This window comes from Artibeus jamaicensis, unplaced genomic scaffold, assembly GCF_021234435.1.
Source record: "Artibeus jamaicensis isolate MK-2021 breed Jamaican fruit bat unplaced genomic scaffold, CSHL_Jam_final scaffold_625, whole genome shotgun sequence".
NCBI classification, from domain to species: domain Eukaryota; kingdom Metazoa; phylum Chordata; class Mammalia; order Chiroptera; family Phyllostomidae; genus Artibeus; species Artibeus jamaicensis.
In genome coordinates, this window is record NW_026522051.1 from 447,131 (window position 1) to 469,760 (window position 22,630).

At 51.8% G+C, this 22,630-nt stretch overlaps 1 protein-coding gene across 1 annotated transcript; it reads right to left on the bottom strand.

Annotated features, from left to right (window-relative positions):
- Positions 1-252: 252 nt before the first annotated feature.
- On the bottom strand, positions 253-7,683 carry FASLG (Fas ligand). Its single transcript, XM_037167514.2, has 4 exons — positions 6,933-7,683; positions 6,305-6,350; positions 2,403-2,459; positions 253-1,441 (listed from the first exon to the last, which is right to left on the bottom strand). The coding sequence occupies exons 1-4, from the start codon at positions 7,257-7,259 to the stop codon at positions 1,047-1,049; spliced, it is 825 nt and encodes a 274-aa protein (XP_037023409.2). The 5' UTR covers positions 7,260-7,683; the 3' UTR covers positions 253-1,046.
- Positions 7,684-22,630: the final 14,947 nt, after the last annotated feature.

Sequence of the window (22,630 nt, forward strand, 5' to 3'; positions counted from 1 at the left end):
ACTTCAGACAGTGGGAGACAGAGAGGGCGGAGAAGACGAGGGGGACAAGAGCCTGGAACAGTCCCTCTCACGCCAGTAAATTCTCCTGAAAGTGGCCTGAAATCATAATGAATAAAGAAGCCGTGGGAGAAAGTAATAATAAGAAAGAGAACCAAAATCTTTGTGATTTCCAAAAAGTACATTCATAATGTTATCTATATACTAAAATACATTTTTATTATAGATATTCTTTTCATTAAAAATGCACAAAAATGTATGTATATAAATATGGATTATATTATAGAAAAATAGCATCACTAGCTGACAAAGATTAGAGGCCTCTTGGAGCTGGTTGCCAAGAAGCATTCAAAAACTACACCGAATGTGCCCCATATTCTCCTAGCACATCCTTCACGATGTCCATGTTCTCTCTACTTAGGTAACTCTCCCAGCCTCACAAACACACACACACACACACACACACACACACACACACGCACGCACCCCTACAATTGCTCAGGAAATATACATGCTATATAGGGAATGGACTGAGACCCCCCAGAAATCTCCCTAGCTTCTCTGTCCACATCACCTGGTGGCCCAGGCTATGGCTTTGGAAGTAAAGGTGCTGCCATTGGGAAACAGGCCTTTCAGTATCTCGAGCTCATCACGCAAGCTGAGTCCCCTTTTCCATCCCTTGTCCACTCATCTCACACCATGTACCTGAAAGCCAGCCTCCCCTGAGGTAGAGAGTAGACCCACCCCAAGAGGTGAGTTAAAAGGTGTCCTTCACAATGCGTGCAAACACTCTGAAGCCAAGTGTAGAATGCTCTCGTAGCTGCCCTTCCCTCTTCTGCGTCTTGACATGCATCCCAGAGTGTTACGTTCATCCATCGTCTTTCTCACCCTGTCTGGCTCATGGACCTGCTAGACCCTGTGGTCTCAAGGCCCTCTTGGTTTTTGTCTTCTCACTTGACCTCAAGTGGGCTTAAGAAGACCTTCCTTCAAGGTCTTCTCGGTGCCTGTAATAAGGAACCATAACAGAGAAAATTCTCAAAGTGCTTTTCTTAGAGCTTATACAAGCCAAAAAATGTCTTAGATTCCTCAAAATTGACCAGAGAGAGCTCAGACACGTTAACGTATAAATGGTCGGCACTGGTGAGGTTGAAGACTGCGCCCAGGTAGCTGCTGCGGGCCCACATCTGGCCAGTAGTGCAGTAGTCCATCATCTTCTCCTCCATCAGCACCAGGTCCTGCGGATACTTCAAATTCCTCATGTAGACCTTGTGGTTCAGGGGCTGCTTCTTGCAGGACTGACCCCGGAAGTACACTTTGGAATACACAAAGTATAAGCCGGTATCATTGATCACAAGGCTTCCCTTCTTGTACTTCACCCCAGCGACCAGGGCGATCCCGTAGGTGTCTTCCCACTCCAGAGGGGCGGATCTTGAGTTGGGCTTGCCTGGAACCAAGTCGGAGCAGGGCTTTTAGCCAGAAACATTCATGTACCCAACAAACGAAGTTTCCCAGACAAAACTGAGGGCCCTCCCTTGAGCCAAAGTTTCTTGTTTTGTTTTGTTTTCCCCAAAATGACACAGCCCTCATAGAACTGGCCAAGGGGTCGGACTCGCCCATCACAAAATTCCCTCAACACCTTTATCAAATGGCCCGCTTTGATTTTATCATCCACACTCTCGGGACACACCAGGGGGCCGTAACATATGCCCCTAATCAATGGCAGTGAGAAACTGGTGAGGTGAGTTTCACTCCCTGGAACAAAGGTTCTGTGATCCCCAGAACTAGCACCCAAACAGTTAGGCGTCGGGGTCCTCCCCGAAGGGAAAAGCCGAGCCCAAGGAAGTCTACGGTTCTGAAATTGGCAAGGACCTCAGGGATCATCTGGCCCAACACCTCCCCTGCATCCCTCACTGGGGGCTAAAGCCCCCCTTCCCTTGGGTCCCCATAGTATTCCGCACACTCCTGAAGCAGAGAACGCTCCCCCACACTGAAGAGATGACTTGTGAGTTCCTTTCCTGATTGGTGTTCAAGCATCTCAGGAACTCAGGAAGGCAGGAACTCTGTGTTATTTATCTCCATGACCCCAGGCTTGGCACACACCCAGACGTGCTCTGTCAGTGTCTGTTGGTCCAAACCAGATCATGCTACCGCTTCTTCCTAAGTAATCCCAGGGATGGCGGCATGGTACTGCCTGGGACCCTCAGCCACTTCTCAGATGTGTGCGCACGACCCATGGGGAAGGCCCCTACCACACCGCTGTCGATCACGTCACTCCATGGCGCCGGATGCAGAAAGTCCACCAGTGCTGGACTGGGCCTCCCCTCCCATTAACTGCGCTCCCAGAACACAGCTGTGGCAACCCCAGCGGCTCTGCCTCCTGCAACCCGCGCCTTATGGATACGGACCTGTCAAATGGGCCACTTTCCTCTGCTCCCTTTTCTCCGAGGGCGGCTCCGGGTGTCCTGTATCATAGAGAGAGAAAAGACAGAAGTAGACATGAGATACTATTCTTTCGGTGGAACTCGAAACAGGATAGTTAAATAAAAGAAAAAAATTTAAAGGCATAAATGGCAATAGTCTTAACATACACGAATCATGCAAGTCCACACTGTGGAACTCACAGCCTCTGTGTTTCAGACAGAGAGAGGTAAAAAAAAAAAACCCAAAGCAAATTCAGATGGATGGAGGCATACATTATAATGTTACAATCAAACCACATTCATTAATAATTGCATTGATGAATCCAGAGCTGTGGTATCAGTGACTGCATTTAGAATGTGCCACAACCCTTTTGCGCGGAGACCACTGCCCCGCCTCATAGGGCCCCCTGTCTAAGATGACCAGCTACTCAGAGTCAGTGTGGGGTTGCTACTCGGGAGCCCTGACTCTTTCCACTCTGGCCTCGCTGTCCCCAGGACTCGGTGGGCCAGAGGCCAAAGTGGACAGCAGTCCCACCTACTCCTGGCTGGTAGGTCTTCCCCCGGGGACATTCTCCAACCTGCCCCAAATTAGTTGTCCTCAGGGTCTACCGCCTCGAAAGGTTTCACTGAATTGAACATGGGATTGTGTCCATTTCCCCCAGCACATGCGCTGCTCCCCAGCTTCGGTGCCTTTGCTCATGCTGTTCCTTCTGCCTGGAATGCCCTTCCCGACAGAACTCTGGGTCCAGTTCCTATCAACCCTATAAATACCCTCAGAAAGACCCATTTCTTTGGGATACCCTCCCAAGCCTTTTTAATCAGACGTGATTTTGCCCTCCTTTGAAACCCAAAGTCACTCTGTCTTCGCCTCTCTTCTCTGCCTGGACTCTGCTTTTCTGGAAAAGCTGTGTAACTCGCCTGCCTATCTCAAATCAATGGTAAACTCCTTCCTGCGGCTTCAGCCCACCAGGGCATTTAGCGCAGTTTTTAACACAGGGCGTGTGACCAGTAAACGTTCCCCAAATTAAATCGAAGGAGTCGAAATGAACAGTAGCTCTCAAGACAGAAGCTACTTTCTCTGACTTCAAACACTGAACGAAACAGATTAACCACTTAGCTAATGACATGTGCGAAGGCTCATTCAAGAAAGATTCTTAGAAAGGTGCCTCGGAATGCCCGGGCCCACTGAGGACGTTCCCTGAGCCCACGCTGCCCCTGTAGCTGCCCGAGATCGCCCCCCACGGACAGGAAAGGCCGAGTGAGGCTCGCCTGCGTTCCAACGCCCCAGGCCGCCTGTGCGGCTGCCCTGGCAGCAAGCCAGGCTCTGACAGGAAGCAGTGCGCACCCCGCACCCTGCAGAGAGCCTAGTGCCGCATCCACGTGTCTGCGGGGTAAGTACTGGAATGAAGAAACTAACAGCACACCCTGAACTTTGGTGAGGCCCCGGGATTTTGGCACACGCCATTGCAGGGCCGAAATGCTTTTCCTACCTCTCACCCCTTCTAGACACACACACACACACACACACACCACACCACACACACAGCAGCTCCTGCAGGGGACTTCCCAAACCGCTCTATCTTAGGTACACTTAGTGCACTTTGAAATGCAGCGATCTGTTGGCTTGCTTTTGTTTAGCTCCTCCAGCTTGCTTAAAGCTCAGTGAGGGGAGGCCCCCTGTCTCTCTTGTTCTCAGGGGTCACCCCCAACCAAACCCCCAGCCTGGCACAAAGGAAGCACCCCCAAGAACACTTGTGAATGAATAAAAGACCTAGTGAGCTAACTGTGGAAAAACAGAAAGTGAAAAAGTACATGAGAACGTTTAAATAGTATCTCCCAGAGAAAATCACTGCGATCATGTTAAAATGTAAATTCTTCCAGGCCTTTGCTAAGAACAGAAAGATAGAGGGGTATGCGTATATGCATGGAGTCAATATTAAAGTAACTTGTCCTTGTACCTAGCACTACAGGACACACAGTCCCCATGGCACCAGGCATCCTTCTAATACATGGTTTTTTAGTTGTTGCTTATTATGCTCCAGTTGAATACACCATGGTGTATTCAACTAATCTTATTAAGAGGCATTTAAGTTTCTTCTGAATTGCTTATTGTAATAGCCTTATAAGAAATGATGAACATCCTTACATATACATTTTCAAGCACATCTCTAATTATTTTGTAAAGATAAATTCTTTGTGATAAGATTACAAGGTAAATGAACAGTTTTAACCTCTCGATATGTCTCCAAACTGCCCTTCAGGAAAAGTATGCTAGTTTATAGGCTCCCTGTCAGCTGGTGTTTCAGCAGGTCCTTTTCTCTTACCTTTTTGCCAATCTGGGTTTTTTGTTTGTTTTAATCTTTACTAAATTGATTGATGCAAATGGGTCTCCCTTATTTTAATTTTCACCTCTTATCTTATTAGTGAAGTTGCTGACTTGATTTTCCTGTGATAACACACCACTGTTGGGTCCGTCTGGGTTGATCTGGAGACCACTGCTTTGTGGGGTTGGTAGACCTGACTCATCCTTTCTTAACTTTTCGTCACCAAAAGGACTCCAGAGAGTGGGTGAAGGATGAGTAATTAGGTCCCCTGGCTCACCAGCCTCATTCCACTGATTTTCAAATCTATTTTAATCTAGAAGTCTTCCAGAGGCTTTATTTTTTGAGCAAACATTTCTACTCCGCTTGTGTACATCCGGACTCTCTGACGCTCAGGGACTTGGACCCAGAACTGGGGGCCAGAGCAGCCTCAGGGGGGCTCCAACCTGCAAGGGCAGCAGGGTGACTTGGACCCCCTGAGTTGGCACATCCTGACAAACAGGGTCCCCTCGCGGGGTGGCCAGTGCTGCCTTCTGTTTTCTTCCCAATTTCTAGGAAGACTTGCTAACTGCCTTTGCAGAGGCCTCTGGCTTGTTGTCATCTTTCTTGCTCACTCCATAATCCTCACAGAGACAGGGCAGTTGCCTGACTTTAAGAAACATCAGTCCCTGACCCAGAAAGCCCCAGGGGGCCACTTCGATGGTTTTGGGAATGTCACCTAATCTGACTGGGGTTTCATCCATCTCCTGTAAAATGAAGTGACTGGACCAGATGCTGTCTGAGCTCCCTTCCGACTCACACCAGATCTCAAGTTCAATGACCCCTGGCTCCACGAGAGCCGGCACATCCAAAATCTAGCTGCCTGCAGTTTCCAAAATTCTGTCCTGAAATGTCATGAGGCCAGTGTTCAACATTCTCCTCTTCCTCCTGCCCTGGATCTCAGGCCAAGGATTTTCCTGCATCACTGAAGGTAGCTGCTGTGTGGGGCAAGCTGGACCACCTTTTGAACGGTGGCTGAAGTCTTCCCCCCAGCTTTTCTAACGACTGCCAAAGAACCATCCTACTGTGGACTTCCCACTTCTGAAAAGCTTAAACATAGCCTAGGAAATATGTTTTAAATGAAGCTTGAGTCTTGAGTGATCCCTTAGAGAGGTGAAAGAGGAGAAGAGCTTTTCTAGAAACCCCTCTCTCTGCCCTCACCTCCCCAGGGATGCACAGCCATCGCCCTGTGTAGGGGACCCCGGAGGCCGGAAGAAGGAGTCTGACTGGGGGCCAGCTGCTCAGGGGACAAAGGCCCAGGATTGTAGAGGTATGTGTCTCTTCCCAAAGCCAAGTGGAAATCATGGGGCATCGTGTGCAGTACTCAGACACGCTGATTTTGAACAATTAAATTTACTTCCTAGCTGAGGGCAGCTCGAGAAGGACCAGAGATGCAGAACCAGCCGGGATCCCTATTGTAGAGAAAGGTGTCCGAGAACAGATGCTATTCAGGCCATGCCAGTGACCTGGTCCAGAGCTCTGAGGACCATCTTTGGAAACTCAATGTACATGCATAAAGGGACTCACCTATTTGCTTCTCCAAAGATGATTCTACATGCCTTTGGCTGGAAGACTGGCAACAAGAGAAAAAAAGTTGTATAACAAATTTAAAGTTATCTAAGCAAAGGAGATAATCTTGTCAAATGAACCAGGTCCTGGGAAGGAATCTCGATCCCTCACAAGTTCTCCTAACTCTGACTTGGGCCAAACATCTGAGTCTCCTCACGCCTCAGTTTTGTGATTTGGAATACTTCCAATAGTTTGAAGTCTTCTCTAAAAATAGGTTCGTTTGGCCATTTGCACAAATTCACTTCTCAGCGAGACCCAAGTTCCTTTCTTGCTTGAGTCCCATAGGACGTGGTTCACCAGGCTGGCTTGCCAGCCCAGGAAGGAAGAAGGTAGCTAGCTGCCGGTCCGACTCTGGCCCTGAGCCCTTCAGGACAGGAAATATCCCTTTAACTCATGTGAGCCTGCAGGTCTCTGTCTGTAGACAGGGTGACTAGAACAATCCATTTCTAGGACAGGAATAATGGATTGAAAAGCCCTTTGCAAGCAAGACCACAGTCCCTGGGGACCAGGATAGACTGACACCCGCCACCGCGCAGAGCTGTCTCACACCCAGCACTGGGGACACGGCGACCACAGGGCAGCTCACCTCTCTGAGCTCTGCCAGCTCCTTCTGCAGGTGGAACAGCTGAAACATCCCCAGCCCCACAGCAACCAAGGCCACCAGAATCATGAAAAACATCACCAGGAGACACCGGCCTGAGTCGTGGTCCCTTCTCTTCTTCAGAGGTGGCGGTGGCAGGGGAGGCAGCAGTTGTGACGGTGGCGGCGGCGGTGGTGGTGGCCTCCTCTGACCAGGCCTTCCAGGCACTGAGGAGGGACAGGGGAGGACCGTCCCTGGAGGGCCCCAGGGTGGGGGGGTGCTGCTGTCCACCCAGTAGATCTGGGGGTACGGGTAGTTCAGGGTCTGCTGCATGGCAGCCGGAGACTCGGCCGCCCCCCGGCAAAGGGGGCTCCTCCTTCTCGGCCCCGTGGAGTCCCAGGTGGCACAGAGACGACGCACTGCTCGAGGGGAGGGAAGCGGGCTCCTCCTTTATACGGTTTCCATGGCTGAGGGAAACACCTCACTTTTGTTCTCTCTTTCTGTTTCTCTGAGAGACGCCCACTCACTTTGCATCTGAAGCTGAGAAGCCTCAAGAAGCTCGGCACAAACCCCGGGAAGTTTCCACCCACAATTTTCTGATGAAAGCCTTCGAAGCCCCAGTGGCCGTCATGCGCTCTGAGAGCTGGCGGGGAGGCCCCGTGCACAGGTCTCGCCAGGCAGGTAGGGTCAGGGCCAGTCCCGAGGCTTCAGCCACCGCCCAGCAACAGTGCGGGGCGGGGAGGAATGGCCATGGGGCACACTGAGGCACTGAGGGAGAAGATCGTGGACTTGTGGCTGGAAGTCCATGATCATTGGACTTCCACATTGTTTTTTTTTTCTTTTTCTTTTTTTTTTTTTGCATGAAGGAGCTGTTCCTGCTATCATCTCTTCCCCCCACAAAGCACTATGTACCCCAACCTGGCAAAACCCCACAATATGCAGGTTAAACACCAGCCCACCCAGTCTGTGGCGATGAGCTCAGAGGGTGCACACCGGTGGCCCGTGGGCCTTAGGGACCCCACAGACCTGTTTTCTTTGGACCTCACATTTGTTCTTTTCCTTGGTCGTCCCTTATTAAAATTGGGATACTTTATATTAAAATATACGTGTTGCTCTTCTGCTTTTGAACATGAGAACATTGGACATGGTCGAGGCCATGTGTGCAAACGTAGGCAGCGGACCTGGGCAGCAGCTGCCCCCACAGATAAGACAGGCGCCCCAGGCTGCCCGTCAGCATGCCCCCCGCCACCCCAGGCATGGCCAACGCCAGCCTGGTCCCCGGAGGCACTTCCGTTTGCAGCCCCAGTTATGGCTGCCGGGTGAAGTGCAGAGTGCCCAGTCACACTTGAATTTCAGGTCAACAATAAATAATTTTTAGGGTAACTAGATCCCATATATTACATGGAATGTACTAAAAAAAGTTATTTGTTGTTTATGTGAAGTTCAGAGTTAACTGTCATCCTATTCGCTTGTTTATTTGTTTGTTTGTTATTAAAGACGGCAACTCTACCTGGACCGGCCTCACCCTTCCCTCTGGCCTCGGACACGGTGTACACGCCAGCGGCTTCCAGGCGCTCAGCTCCAGTCACCGCCGTTCGACCGTAATCCACGTGAACCTCCCCAAACCCGTCTGTCCCATGTGACTGGAGCACTCTCCCTTCCCAGCATCATTAGCTTCTGCATCACACTTCGGCGTTTCCATGACACCAAACCTGCATCCCTGCCACGCTGTGTCCATCCTGTCCCCTCCCAGTACAACCTGCTGCACCAGAGTCACTCTCCCTGGTGGCGACTTCAACCCCCCTCTCCGCTTCTCCCCCAACACTGGACTAGTCAGCCAGGACTCTGATTTTTCCTGAGACGGGCTTCCCACACCAGACCCTCTCCACGCCCATCCTTCCTGGCGCTCCTGCCTTGGGTCAGACTTGGAGTTGCCTCTCTCCGCAGACATCGCAATGGCTCCTGAACTGGTGTCTCTGCCACCAGCTGCTCCCCAGCCCACGTCTCCCTGCAAAATGCTGCAAGAACAGTGTTTGGAAAAACAGACTCGCCCTTCCGTTGGGGGGTTTGATTCCAGGAGTTGTCCAGTCCTTTCACGTGAGACACGAGCTTCTTCCCAGTGACAGGCCAACCGCTGGCTGTCCCCTGCTGCTGCCTTCCTGGCCCTTCTGCCCACAGCCCACCCTCCACTCAGGAAACAGGGACACGGCTGAGACCAGCCAGATGGCACAATGTTCTCACTATACTTGAGAGTTGGGCGGAGTTGATGTACTTTTGAATTCACGTACGGCTTTATTCACAGTTAAGAAAAGTGGTAAGTTTAAAGTTACTGAGTAATAGTCAGGAAATATAATTTTAAGAATTCCACCCTAGGCACAACAACAACAAAAAACCCTTGAAGTTTCCTCAAATAACTGTAACAAAAATTACACAGAAGCACATTTTTTAAATGATTAAAAATATTTTTTTATACACAGCAAAGATGCAGTCACATGGGAGACGATCCCGTCATCCTGGATGGAGAGGACAGCAAGAGCATGGGGCGTGATGGCCCCGGGGAGCGTGGCCTGGAGTGTCAGCGCCGGGGTTCAAACGCCAGCTCCTCCACTCCTTCGCTACAGAACCAGTCGCTTTCCCTCCTCCAAGCCCAGTTTTCTCATCTATAAAAATGTGCATGATTATAACGGTCCCCGTTTCAGAAGGCACTGTGAGAACTGAACACGTAAAAGCATTCAAAAACACTTACGACAGCCCCAAACGAAGGAGGCTCTGAGCAAATGTAGATGTTGTTGTTATAACAGTAAGCGAATCTTCCCACCTACGCTTCATTGATAGTCCACTGGCCTCCTTCCAGTCAGGACAAAAGAAGGTGGAGCCGGAGAGGACTTGCAGAGAAGCGCACGGGTCAATGCCTGATGTCCAGAGTCCACCGGTGGACTGACGGACTGACCGGTGGACCACATCATTTCAGGCTAAGATACCCGCCCTGTGCTTCTCTGCCTCAAACATCCACAGAAGCTTCCAGAATTCTTCAGTAACAATTATGCTGTATTTTCACCTCTCTGTCGGTCCTGCTTCTTCTTTTCATTCCTTCTGCGATTTATCTAGAATCCTAATATTGGCCCCTAACCCATCCAGGGCCCTCCAATCACAGGTTGACTCCGAGCTTAAACTGCGGGGTCCCTCTGTGATAACGCACCAAACATCTCGGGGCAGCAAAGTCACGGGAACAGAAACATCCCCTGCCAACAGCAACAGGACCCATCACGGTGTGGGGTGCTGTCAGTACCTTGTCAATTAGCAGAGACCACCTTTTCAAAGTGGATCTTAGCTCTGTGGTTCCTGAAGAAATATAGGTGTTTGCCTTTGAGAAAGGCCGGGATCTTGGTAAGTCAAAGAGCCAGCGGGCTGGCAGCTCCCAAGGCTGGAAAGACCCTCTTGGACTGAGGAGCAGCTCCAATGCCCCCCCCCCCACGCCCTCCTGCCTGCATCGGCACATCCACAAGATTCAGAGCTGGAGATTTCTTCTAGGAGAAGGGGTGCAGGGGTACGGCTGTCCATCATAGAAAGTTACCAGGATGCGGGGGAGCCTAGGTAGCCAAAACTTAAGGGGATGACCGCATCAGAGAACTTTCTTCACGCAAAGTTGTTAGGACTGTTTAAGTACCTCCCTCATTAGGTGACAATTCAAATGACCTCTCATTGTGGTCCATCTGGCAGTGCCATTCCCTTCAGAAACTGTCCTGCTTGGCAATAATGGGGTGGGACACAGGGAGCCAGCCACTGGTGACCTACAGAGGGGAGCGAAGACACTCCTAGCCAGAGTCTGTTTATTCCAAAGCATTTGCCCGCATTTTTAACTCCACCAGGTACCTCCAGGCTGCAGTGTGAGCTGCCGAACGTATGGACGCCAACACCCCCCACCCAGGACTGTCTTATTCCCTGTCTTCCTCTCTGCTGGGTACCATCCGGCTCTCCAATTTCTTCCAAGCAGTCTGCCTAGGAAGTCACGTCTTACCTATTCATTTTCTTCTTTCTGATTTCCCGAGAGGTTGGACATCCTGTCCTGTGCTTGTCGGACACTCACGTTCTCCCTTTCAAGTACGTCTCTTGTTCCCATGCCATGCCCACGTTTCATAGGGTTTCCTTCACGCTGATTGGCAGGATCGCCTTGTGCCAGATGTCAATCCGTCATGGCGCTGAGCCGTGTAAACATCTCCTCCCACAGATTCCACACACAGGCTTCATCCTCTGGGGCTCACCTTCACGAAGAAAGACTCCATCTCCGTCCTTCTCCACAGATGACCCAGTGACCCAACACAAGGCACCTTCCCCCAGGGAATGACGGTGGTGTATCGGTCACATATCAACTTTTTACGTATAGTGGAGTCTTTGCTAGGCTCTTGTTTCCTTGTCATTGATGTATTTCTGTATTCTGGTACTGAGGTCACACAGTCTCCACGATGATGCCTTTGTACAACGTCTCAAGAGGTAGCCACGGCAAAGGCCTCCTGCCTCATTCTTCTTTTCCAAAACTGACTTGGCTACTTGAGTATGTGTAGCCTCCCATGAATGTTTTAGGGGAAATATACTATCATATTCCTAAAATGTTCTAGGGCGCTGTTCACTGTAATTGTACCAATTTGGGGGGCTGTTATCTTTACAATGTTTTTTCCCCTGACAACCCTTTTTCACTTCTTCTTCATGACCATTAAAAGTTTTCTGCGAGATAGTCTCACACATTCGTTCTTAGGTTAATTACTTGACACTTTGTGATTTTGTTGTGATTATACGGGACGTCCTGTTTTCTGTGGTATTTTTAGTTTCTGGGGGAGGCAGCTTCCCAGATGACTCCAGTGACCCCCTGCCTCCTGGGATTCAGGCCCTTTTATAATTCCCTCCCCGAGTCTGGGCAGGACTCACTTCTAACTAACAGGCAGCAGAAGAGATGGGGTAGCCCTTCTGAGGTTAAGTTATAAAAAGACTGCCGTTTCCAGAGCACAGGCGGCTGACTTCTCGAACTACCCTTACCTGGTGGGAAGAGAGAGGGGAAGCGGGCTCTCTTGTGAGCCTTATAAGGATACAAACCCCACTCATGAGGACTTCACCTCTGTGGCTTTATCATATCCTAATTATTTCCCAAGCCAATTCCAGGTTCCTGACTCACGGAAATTATAAGAGAATAAATAAATGTTATCTTCAACCATTACATTTTGAGCTCATTTGTAAGGCAGTAACAGATCACTAACACGGAAGACTACTACAGCAGGTTGAGATAAATGCTCTTTATTTTGTAATAATCTAGAAACTTGCAAACTTGTGGAAGTCTCTTTTTACTTCAGATATATATGGATATATATTATCGATGGGGGAAATGACCATTTTTTGATCTTCCCTTCCAATCCTCATACTTCCTCTTTCTTCCCTTTGTGTCTTCTCCCAAACCTCAAAAACTGTACCTAAGTGTAACTGTCACTGTGGGCACCTAAAATTTCTCTGGACAAGCACGAGGCTTTTTCTCAGGGTTTGGTCTTTATACGTCGCTTCCACCCACAGAGAGGTTTCCCCGGGTAACTCATCAGGATACGTGGATCCTGGATTCCATCAGGATCCCATCAGCAAACAGGTGGGACACTCGAACCCAGGCAGCCCGAGGAGGGCTGACAAAGAGGAACTGTTTACAAGCACGTAGGTAGGGCGTAAGGGAACCCAGAAGGGTCGTGCCATGCTCTTGAACTAGAAGGAACAGGGTTGCCGTGACCCACAGACAAGGGAGTAGATGAGTTACTGGAACCTAAGAAGGAGAAAATTGTGTGGTGAAGACACAGACAGAAACTGTGGCTTCCGGCCAAGAACAGCAGCGAGCCCAGGCTGCACCCAAGGAACCTGGAGAATCAACACCGTGTGTCATGCCACCGTCTTTCCTCTTGTTGGAGCTCCACGTGGCCCAAGTTCAAGTAGAAGCCAGAGGGCAAGGGGGCCTTGATAATAATCCCCACTGGGCAAACTGTCAGGAGGGAGACTCTAGCTAGCATCTTAATTCCGATTAGTGACGGATTTTGATGTTCCCTTTGTCTTCCTATCCAAGCGGCAATTTAGTGGGACATAGGTTTCCAAATCAGAAATTCTGTTTTTCCCCCCAAAACTTGGCAGTGATTGATCTTTGTCTTCTCACACCCAGAGGCGTGACAGAGCAGGCTGTGTCCCCTCCAGCTCCTACTCCTTTTGAGGCGTTTGCTTTTTCCTCCCCAAGGGGAGGGGCAGAGCCAGGAGCCACTCACACCCAATTCTGACAGATGTCCTCACAGGCTCTGCTGTTTCTCGGCCGCTTCAGGGGCCCCTTCTCTGTTCCCACAAGATCTGACTGGCTCGAGAGAATTTGCAAGATGTTGAAGGGTTGTTTTGTGGGGTTTTTTTTTAAGCAGTCTGATAGCCACCACTTGCTTTGTGCTTGGCAAGGGTGACTCAGATGTCCTTTTCTGCTACGAAAGGATGAGTTGGGGGGTGAGTTATGAAGCGTAACTCTCATTTCTCTAAGTCGCACCAAGTGAAATCAGGGAGTGAAGAGGACAGTGGCAGTGGGGTCACAATGACCCTGCAGCCCACCACCCCACCACGGGGTGACCTGATCCCAAGAGATTCCCCTTCTCCCCTGTCCCTTGTGTATCTCCCAGAGGCTGATCAGGAAAACAGAAGCCATTCTAAGCATGCAGAGTAAGGAAAGTTCTAATACAGGGACTGGAGGCGGGCGGGGGGGGGGGGGGGTGGGCACTGCCAAGAAGCCATGAAATGCAAGGCTCTGCAACAACCCATCCATTTAGCTTCCTGTAGCACCGAAGTGGGGGACCCTCAGGAGGACACACCCCCTGCTGCCTCCCATGTGACTTTCAGTACCAGACGTGGACAGTGGCTTCTCCTCTTCCACCTCCAGATCTCACACAATTTCCTCTCCGGTGGCAGAACCCAGTCGGGGTCTGCCCTGCAAGGGAACACAAGGAGTGTGTGATGCACAGGCTCCTGGGGAAGGGATGGGGCTGGGCGGTCACAGACGGTGGTATCGGTGGCGCACTGTGTCTGATGTACTCACTGGGGAATCCCAACCAACACATGGCAACTGGATTAACGGCGGCAGGAGGGTCCCAGGTCAGTGGCAGGACTCTCTGGTGGGAGTGAAGGATTCTGCAGCCACCCCAGTTTGAGACGTAACGGGCCCCACCTCCTGACTTTGCAGGTGCTCCGGTTGGCTACTGACTTGACAGTATCCTGGAAGCTTGACAGCATTCGGATACAGATAGAAAGCTGACCGTGCTGGTGGGAGGCCTGCCACTGCCTGTGGAACACAATCAGAACCCTCTGCCGTGACCTCTAAGCCCAGGTGTTCTCTGGGCTCTTCCTGGCTCCCGACCTTCCCTCGCTGCACCCTCTGTGTGATGTCTCACCACACTGTGGCCACGCTGGCCATTCAGTCCATCTCATGTGACAAGTGTGCCCACCTCTCAGGGCCTTGGCCAAAGATGCTGCCCTTCCAAACCTGGGCTCGTGCCCGGGCTCAGAGACACTCCGTAAATGTGATGAGCAGAGACCATAAACGCCTGCTGTTTAGATGAGAACAGGTGAGAAAACCAACACTCCAGTAAGTTAAATGACTTGTCTAAGGTCACTCGGCCTGTTGCCATTGGAGCCAAAACTCTAACCCCAACAGGGCACAATGGGAGAGCGATTACGAAGCAGGAATGCTCACGTGTACCCCGTGAGCAGCAGCCCCAAGAGCGCAGGGCCAGGACTTTTCCTGCAGGGTGGTGAGGAAGTGGGGTGGGGTGTGAGGCACACCCCATCACCCTCTATTAAGACTGGAAGCGCCTGGGTCTTGTGGGTTCTTTCATGAGCCCCTTCTTGGTGTTTGAAATGCTTCGCTGCAAAAACATGTGTCATGGTGGGTTTGTGGGAACGTCAGATGCACCAAAGGCGGGCTTAAAGGTCAAAGTCGTTGTTTTTGTCACCCACTGCTTCCTTTGAGTGTCTAGCAGATGTTGGCTAGGGCTGTGCAGCTGGGTACCTCGAGAGCCTCCCACCCATGGGGTCCCAGGGGAAGCCAGCTTCAAGCGCCGCCCCCAATTGGAGTCCGGGAGGTCGTTCTGGACCGCGTAACAGCAGGAAGAGCGCTTGGCCTGGACCCGTTTGTAACCCCACAAATGAGGCTCTCCCCCTTGGCTGGTCTGCAAACCAGATGCAGCTCTGTCTCGCCAACCCAGAACCTTCCCTGGGTCCAGAATGTCAAAGCTACAGTAATGCGATCATTGTCTCGGGTCCCTGCCTTCACAGAGGGGGACTCGAGCCCCACAGAGGTGACAGGACCCCCCCAAGACCACAGCCGGTCTGTGGAAGAGTTGGGAGGAGAGCCTGCCTGCCCACACACATCTGAAATCTCCGGTCATCTCCTGACACTCTCCGACACACCCCAGGACAGCGACTGACAGCTGGGCGGATGCCTGACCCGGGAGCAACATCCTTGCACAGCTCACCTCTCACCTATGTGGGTGGCTGCTCTGAAAAGGGGGAGCTCACCCTGCGCCTGCTCCGGGGCTCCCACCGTCCAAGGCGGGGGTTCCAGGGAGGGAGTGGAGGTCCTGGGGCTTCCCTTCCCTGGCAGCTCTGAGCTAACCCAGCTCACGGCTCTGCACCGCTCCAGCCCAGCAAACGCTGCTTTCACACCTGCCGCGCGCGCGCGCGCGCGCGCGCGTGTGTGTGTGTGTGTGTGTGTGTGTGGCGCCTCCTTCAAAGGCCCTGCTCAGCTGTCCCTGGGCTCAGGTTGACCATGTAGGTCGCAGGCAGGACCTGGAGAGGGTCAAAGCAAAGACCAATGACACAGATGAGGACCCAGTCGCCGTGGTCCCTAAGCAGTCTTGTGCCCAGGCACTGACGACCCCCTTACCACCCGCTGGTTCTGTTTCAGCTCCAGTCCCCAGCAGGAAGGCAGGCAGGGTGGGGGATGGGCAGGAGGAAGGGGGCAAGTGGGACGCCGAGGAAGCAGCCAGAGGGCAACAGGAAGCACTTCCTTTTGCAGAAGGCCTTGGGGCAGAAGCTACGTGACCTGACCTCTCCACTCAGAGATCTTTTCCCTGTGCTCACACATTTTCTGTGCTCTTTACCTTTTCTCGTCTTCCTGGAGCCAGAGATGCCTGTGTTCACGGCCATGGGAGTGAGAACTGATTAATCTTAGCAGGCAGTCACCTGTTAATTCATTCATTCATTCATTCATTCATTCACTCATTCACTCTGCAGGTGCCCTGTGCCCGTTAGGCATGGACCCTGCCATGAGTCTCAATCCATGTGACCACCCAGCGGAGCTTCCTCACTGTCTGGTCGGAAACCTGAGATGTGAGACCTTCCCTGGCACCACTGAGCTGTGTGGTGCCCAGCAGATCACTTCCTCCTTTTTTGTTCACGTGTGAGCTTGAGTTGGGCTTCTGCCACTTGAAACCAGAAGAGACGTAATGAACCCGCCACAAGGACGCTGAGTGGATGCTTCAAGAGAGTGCGAGTTTCAGTAAAAGGGTGACCGACGTTGTCACTGGCCCCAGTCTGGAGGAGAAGAAAGGTCAACTGCACTGAAACAGGGGTGCTGGCTCTAACTAGGGTGCCTCGGTGGCAGAGCCCAGCTCTCCAAGAGAGAGAGGGAGAGAAAGGGAGAGGGAGGGAGGGAGGGAGGGAGGGAGGGAGGGAGGGAGGGAGGGGACCGTATCCTGGGCTGACACCTCGTCCTCCACCCACCTAACCTTCCAGTGAGATTCGATGAGAATATGAAACTACTTCTGATGTGGCTTCGCCTCCTCTCACTCCCACGATGCTTTCCAGGTCCCCAGAGGATCATTTTTAAATAGGAGGCACCCAAGGGTGCCTGAATTGGGGCTCATCACCAGCCGTGTTTCCTCCACTTATAACAGACACCCCTATCTCCAAGTCCTTTCCTCTCCACGGCTGCCGTCCCTCCCTGAGTGGACATCAGTCCTTTCAGCCCTTCGTGACTTTCTGCCCCTCGAGGTTTCCGAGTAGATGTCCGGATTCTTGTGGCCTTTCCTTCAGTTCCCTTCCCTCTGTGAAGCTGGACGAGGGGCTAATGAGCCCCACAAAGCCAGGAGGTGGTCAGTCCTTCTATCAACCCTCTGGAGCCCCGATGGCACCGGCCACCACAGGGACGCGATAGACCTCAGAGATGCTCCGGCGAGCCATCAGCGGGGGTCTTGTTCGTAGCTCTTGGATCATATAATGACTATAAAGTTATGGGCAGTCAGATAGATAGCACCTTTCTGAAGCTCATGCCACCAACCTGACCTGACCTACTAGCAATGCGTTTCAAAGGTCCCACAGTCAGTCCCCCTCCTGGGGTGTGGCCCCTGCAGGCCATCGGTCACCAGGAGTGGGCGAGGGCAAGGCAGGAGTGGAGGGTCCTACCCGGCTGCCCTTGGTCTCTGAACTCCAGCACCCTGAGCTCTGCACCGCCAGCCTCCAGGGGGCAGAGAGGAGCAGGCTCGGCCCAGCTCTCATGGGGCCCACACAGCACAAGCATTAGGGAAGCAGAGAAGGCCTCCTGGGACAGTGACTACAAGCGTGACAAATGCTGGGGACACCTCCAAATGAGAACTGTGTTGAGAATGGGAGAAGTCTTGTTTCATGGAGGAGGCACAAGTGTCCCAGGCTGGTGGCCAGCCGCCTATCACCTGAAGCTGCTTCTCTCCTCACGCAGGGTCAAGCCTGGTCACTTTCTTTGGGGTTGGCTCTGACACAGCCTGAAAGTCAAGGTTTCCGGAGATGAGACAGATGAGAGGCTGATCTGCCCACAGCCCTCTGCGGGCTGGCCCAGGAGCTCAGGCGTTCCGGAGCACAGTGGAACATGTGCGTGCTGCGCCCTCCCCGCAGCGGTAACTCAGCCCTCGTCTTGTTCCACGGGCAGGCCACACAGAGGCCCAGGGATCCCAGCTGTGGGTCTTCTAGACACCCGAGCCAGCCTCCAGGCACCCTGGCTGGGGTCTCAGAGTGTCCGACGCAGGGGGCTTTACCCAGCACAAATGCAGGCAGCGGGAGGCCGCCTGAACCCAGAGAGCCAGAGGTGCTGCTGAGGAACGGGGCGGAGCCGGGGGCAGCCTCCGTCCTCCGTCCGATGGCTGTGCTCTCCCAAGTGCCAGGGTCTGCTCCAGGCGGGACCTCCTTGCAGCAGCCCGTCATCCTCCCTCATTTCACCTGCCTGCTCCTACATGAATGAGTTTGCGACCTCTAACCAGGGTTCAGAGTGTCTGGTTTAAAAATCCCACCGGGACGGTGTCGGGGCCCAGGGCAGGGTGTGCCACGCTAGCCCACAGTGGCACATGGATTATTTCGAACTAAAACCCCCCAAACAGCAGCGGGGGTGGGAAGGGCTCTCAGACTCCGCTCTGTTTCCCTTAAAGCAGGAAACAAGTCTCTGTGATAGACATGCTCTCCACCCCTGAAGGACTGAGGAGCAGCCTTATTGCAAGAGTTATAAAATCCGGGGTCAGAAAGGCCTAACCCTTGCATTGCCTTCGATGGCCGACTCCCCCAGCCCGAACCCGCCTGGGCTCCCTCCTGCAGGACAGGGGGGCTTTCTCTGTGCTGCCAAGTTCTCACGAATGGGCTGTTTCTCTGGCGGAAAGCAGAAAAGGAGCCTGCCTCCATCACTCCTCACAGCCTCGATCTGTGATCCGAGCATCGTGCTGTGATGCTCCCACACGCACGCATCAAGTTAGCTTTTTCCTCCTGCTCGTCCAGGTGCGTGGCAATTTTCCTAGTCCCTCCAGAAGAGCTAAGGAAGGGTCGGAGGGCATTCTCCCACCCCCCCAACAACTGAAGTGTCCAAACTCATCTCCAGGTGAGCCGGGCTTCCCAGTACTGCAGCCTCTCCCGGCTCCCTGGTGACCCTGAGCCAGTCCTGTGCCGCTAACAGAATGCCATGTAAGTGACACTGGGTGACTTTAAGGCCAACTCATAAGAAACTAGTCACCACAGAAGCCTGATCGTCTACAGGTCTCTGTGCTGTGAGGAAGTTCAAGCCAACCACGGGCACAGGGACAACTGGGCAGTTCTCCAAGTGACCCATCTGAGATGCCAGATGTGAAAGCTGTCTCGGACACCCAGGCCAGCAGCTGCCATTGAACTACAACCAGAGACAATCACCTGAGAGGCTCCAGGAGAGAATCACCCAGCTGCATCCATTCAACCCACAGAACCATGATAAACAAAAACTGTTTAAAGGTGCTGTGTTGCATTGGCTTGTTATAAAATAACAGATCATTAAAACACCTCCTTAACCACATAGTAAGAATGTACCCCTAGGCATATTATGTGGCATCTTTAAGCCTGAACTTCCACATCTTGAAAATACCAATAATAATAGCACTGACTTCAGAGTTTTGGGAAGTTCAAATTGCATCGTGAACAGGGTATGCTTAGCCTTGCAGCTAGGACATTGTATCTGGTCAATAAAGGTTAATCATGGTTTTCCGTTCTTGTCATGATTGTTAGTGACTTCTGCCTGGCAGGCAGCATCCCTCACAACCCACATGCTGCGGAGGGCCAGAGGCAGGGCGGGCACAGATGGACGGATCGGGGTCTCCACCCACGGACGTGACGTGGAAAGGCCCATTCTCAGTGCGGGGTGGGAGCCTTGCTCTCCAAGCTCCAGAGCGCCGGGCAATTCTCCTATCGAGTCACTAGTCATTAATTTATAACACATACAGACCACATTCACCGAGTGCTGATTTCATATGCCAGGCCTCGGTCTAGGCCTGCAGATACGCCAGTGGATAAAACCGACAGACCGCGGCCCTCGTGGAGAAGATTGAGACAAGTAAATAAGATGGTGATAAGTAGGACAGAAAAGCTGAGCCAGGGTGCTCAGTGTGGGTTGCGAGAAACCAGGTTGTCACCGTGAGTATCTGGGTCAAGGAAGGCCTCGGTGAGCATGGCGGGAAGGGACACAGGTGGATGCGGTGGGGAGGGACCATCATCTAGAAAGATCCAAATGTAAAAACGAGCAGGATTCTCCTATTGTTACACCTCCTGATTACCAACCAAACTGACAGACATACCGTATTTTTCGGACCATAAGACACACCTAGGTTTCAGAGGAGGAAAATGGAAAAAAAAATTCTTGAAGAAAAACTGGTGGTAAAATATTTAATAACATAAATAACATACTATTTCACTGATGTAAATGTAAACAGAACTCAACAGCAGCATTAACAACCATTATTCCTCCCAAATTTGGGGGGGGAGGGGAAACTGTGTGTCTTATAGTCTTAAAAATAGGGTATATATGTTTTCTCCCAATGACTCTGTGAAGTAAGTGTTATTATAGGTATTATAAGTTATCCTTAATTTACTCAGTCCTTTTTTTTTTTTAATCCTATTTTGCTCTATTTCTCTTCAAGTTGCTTTCACTTCTTTTTGGAACTAGGCAAGATAACGTTTTAGGTGAAGTAACAAACCAGGCCAAGATCTCATTGGCTTAACACACCGATGGTGCATCTCTGGTTCGCACACGTCCACGGTGGCCGGGTGGCTCAGTGCCTTCCCTCAGGCACCCTGGCCCACTGAGCTCCCCCCTGCCACACTGCCAACGACGCAGTAAGAAGAAAAATGGAAAACTGGCCCCAGCACAGAAACGCTTCTCCTTCTGGAAGGGACACACGTCATCGGCTGTCCCCCTATTTCATCGGCCAGAGCGGGTCATGCGTAGCTGTGTGTGTGTAATGGGATCGTCCTAATGCCTAGAAGTAAAAGGAACTAGAATATTGATGAACAGTTTCACGTCTACCAGGGACGGAGAGATGGAAATAACAAGAGTAAACAGTAAATGGGGAGGGACTGATAGAAGAGAAAGTCGATTGAAGGAGGGAAACGGCTGCTTACAAACGGTAAATGATTTGCCCAAGGTAAAAGTGTCCGAAGTGGCCAAGATCAAAACTGATATCCGTTTGGGTCTCAAACCCCTGTCAGTGACGGGGGGACGAGGACACCAGGGGACGAGGACACTGCAGCTCTGAGTGACGCTCCCCAACATCAGGTCAGACGTTCATGGCTAAAGGTGCCCCTCTGACTGGATGTCCAGGGTCATCTCCGAATTTTGTTTTCATGAAGGACAATTTGAGAACCTCTCACTTTCCCAACGAAGTTAAAAAATCCTTATTTGCCTGCCATGACAGGGGACCTCAGTCAGCTGAGCGGACGCTGCTGTTTCACGGGAACATAGTTTGAGAACCACCACGAGGAGAGGCTCACTCTGGGGTGTCCCTGACACGCCAGCTCCCCCTTTCTCCAGATACCAACCAGGAGCTCAACAACTCGATTCGGTTCTGACACTAACTTCTCAGAGCTCCTCACAGCCCAAAGGCCCAGACCCACGGGCTGCCCCTGACTTCAGAGGCAAGTTCAGAGTCAGGCCTCCCCTGTTTCCCACGGTTATAAGTCAGGGGATCAGGCCCCCTGCCCTGTCTGGCACATCACCGCCTAACGCCTTGACCTGCTGACCAACCTGCAAGCCCCCCACGCTCCATTGTTTAGGCGTTTTTATGGAGGCTTTGTTATGCAGACATAATTAAGTAAATCTGTGGCCATTTGCTGGCTAACTCAATCTCCAGGGCTGAAAGTTCAACCCTCCCATCATGCCTTGCTCTTTCTGGTGACCAGTCCCCACCCTGAAGCTGTCAAGGGGCTTCCCAGCCCCCCCATCGCCTCAGCAGCATAGATACTGACCCCCGTGGCCGTCCCACAGGGTTAGGAACTGCATGCCAGGCACCCAGGGCAAGACCAACCATTTATTGTCATTGTATCACATTCACCAAGCTCAGACTCATTTTGTGCCTGAATGTCCCAAACTTGCAGCTTTGAACGTGAAGACGATCAGTAACTTCCGAGAAGGGGCCACGGGAAGGAGTGGGAGACAGCTGAGAAAAACCAAGGTCCCCGGCAGTTTCAAAGCTGTTTATCGAATTGACTCCGGAAAACACTGAGACTGAGCAACGATCCCTGGACAATTTCTACAATGATTTTTAACCGGTGGTGCATGCATCATTCTTATAAAATACTTTACACGTTGAGTTGCCCAGATCTGAACATTCACACGTGATAAACACCTGTAAGCCCTGCCCCGTGAAGGCCCGAGCACTGGGAATTTTCCAAAACTCACGTGGCTGGGAGCTGTACACGGACCTCCTTTGGTGACAAGCTGTGACCCAAACTGCCGTGAGACGGGAGTCTCTAGAGTGAGTCTGCTTTCTATGCGTGTGACTATTCACGTCACGGCCAAAATTCGAGTCTTGGTTGGACGTTGGCTTGACCACAGACAGCGGATCCACCCTGAGGCCGTGGCATCACAGCTGCGGCCCACGTTTTTGTTCTGGAATGAAAACAGTTTTAAACTTCAAAACACGTGTGGCCCAGGCGGTGTGAATCACAAAGCAGCCCAGATTAACCTCCTTCCTGCCGATAAAACGGCCTGGGTATCTCGGCCCTTTGAACCTGTTTGAGAGACGGAATTGTCCCTGTGGGGAATGTGTTTAAATTTTAATCTCCCCAGGCTCAGACAAGACGTGGTGGTTATCCTGCTGATTTCTGTCATCTGCGAGCAGCCACTTGTCACTACTTCCTCTAAAAAAAGGAGAGGTCCTCGGAGTTGGGTGTGGCGTTTT

Coding starts and splice junctions, on each gene's coding strand:
- FASLG (XM_037167514.2), bottom strand. CDS start 7,259: ATGCAGCAGACCCTGAACTACCCGTACCCCCAGATCTACTGGGTGGAC. Junction 2,460..6,304: donor ATCTTTGGAGAAGCAAATAG/GTGAGTCCCTTT, acceptor TCTATGATACAG/GACACCCGGAGCCGCCCTCG. Junction 1,442..2,402: donor GAAAGTGGCCCATTTGACAG/GTCCGTATCCAT, acceptor ACTTGGTTCCAG/GCAAGCCCAACTCAAGATCC.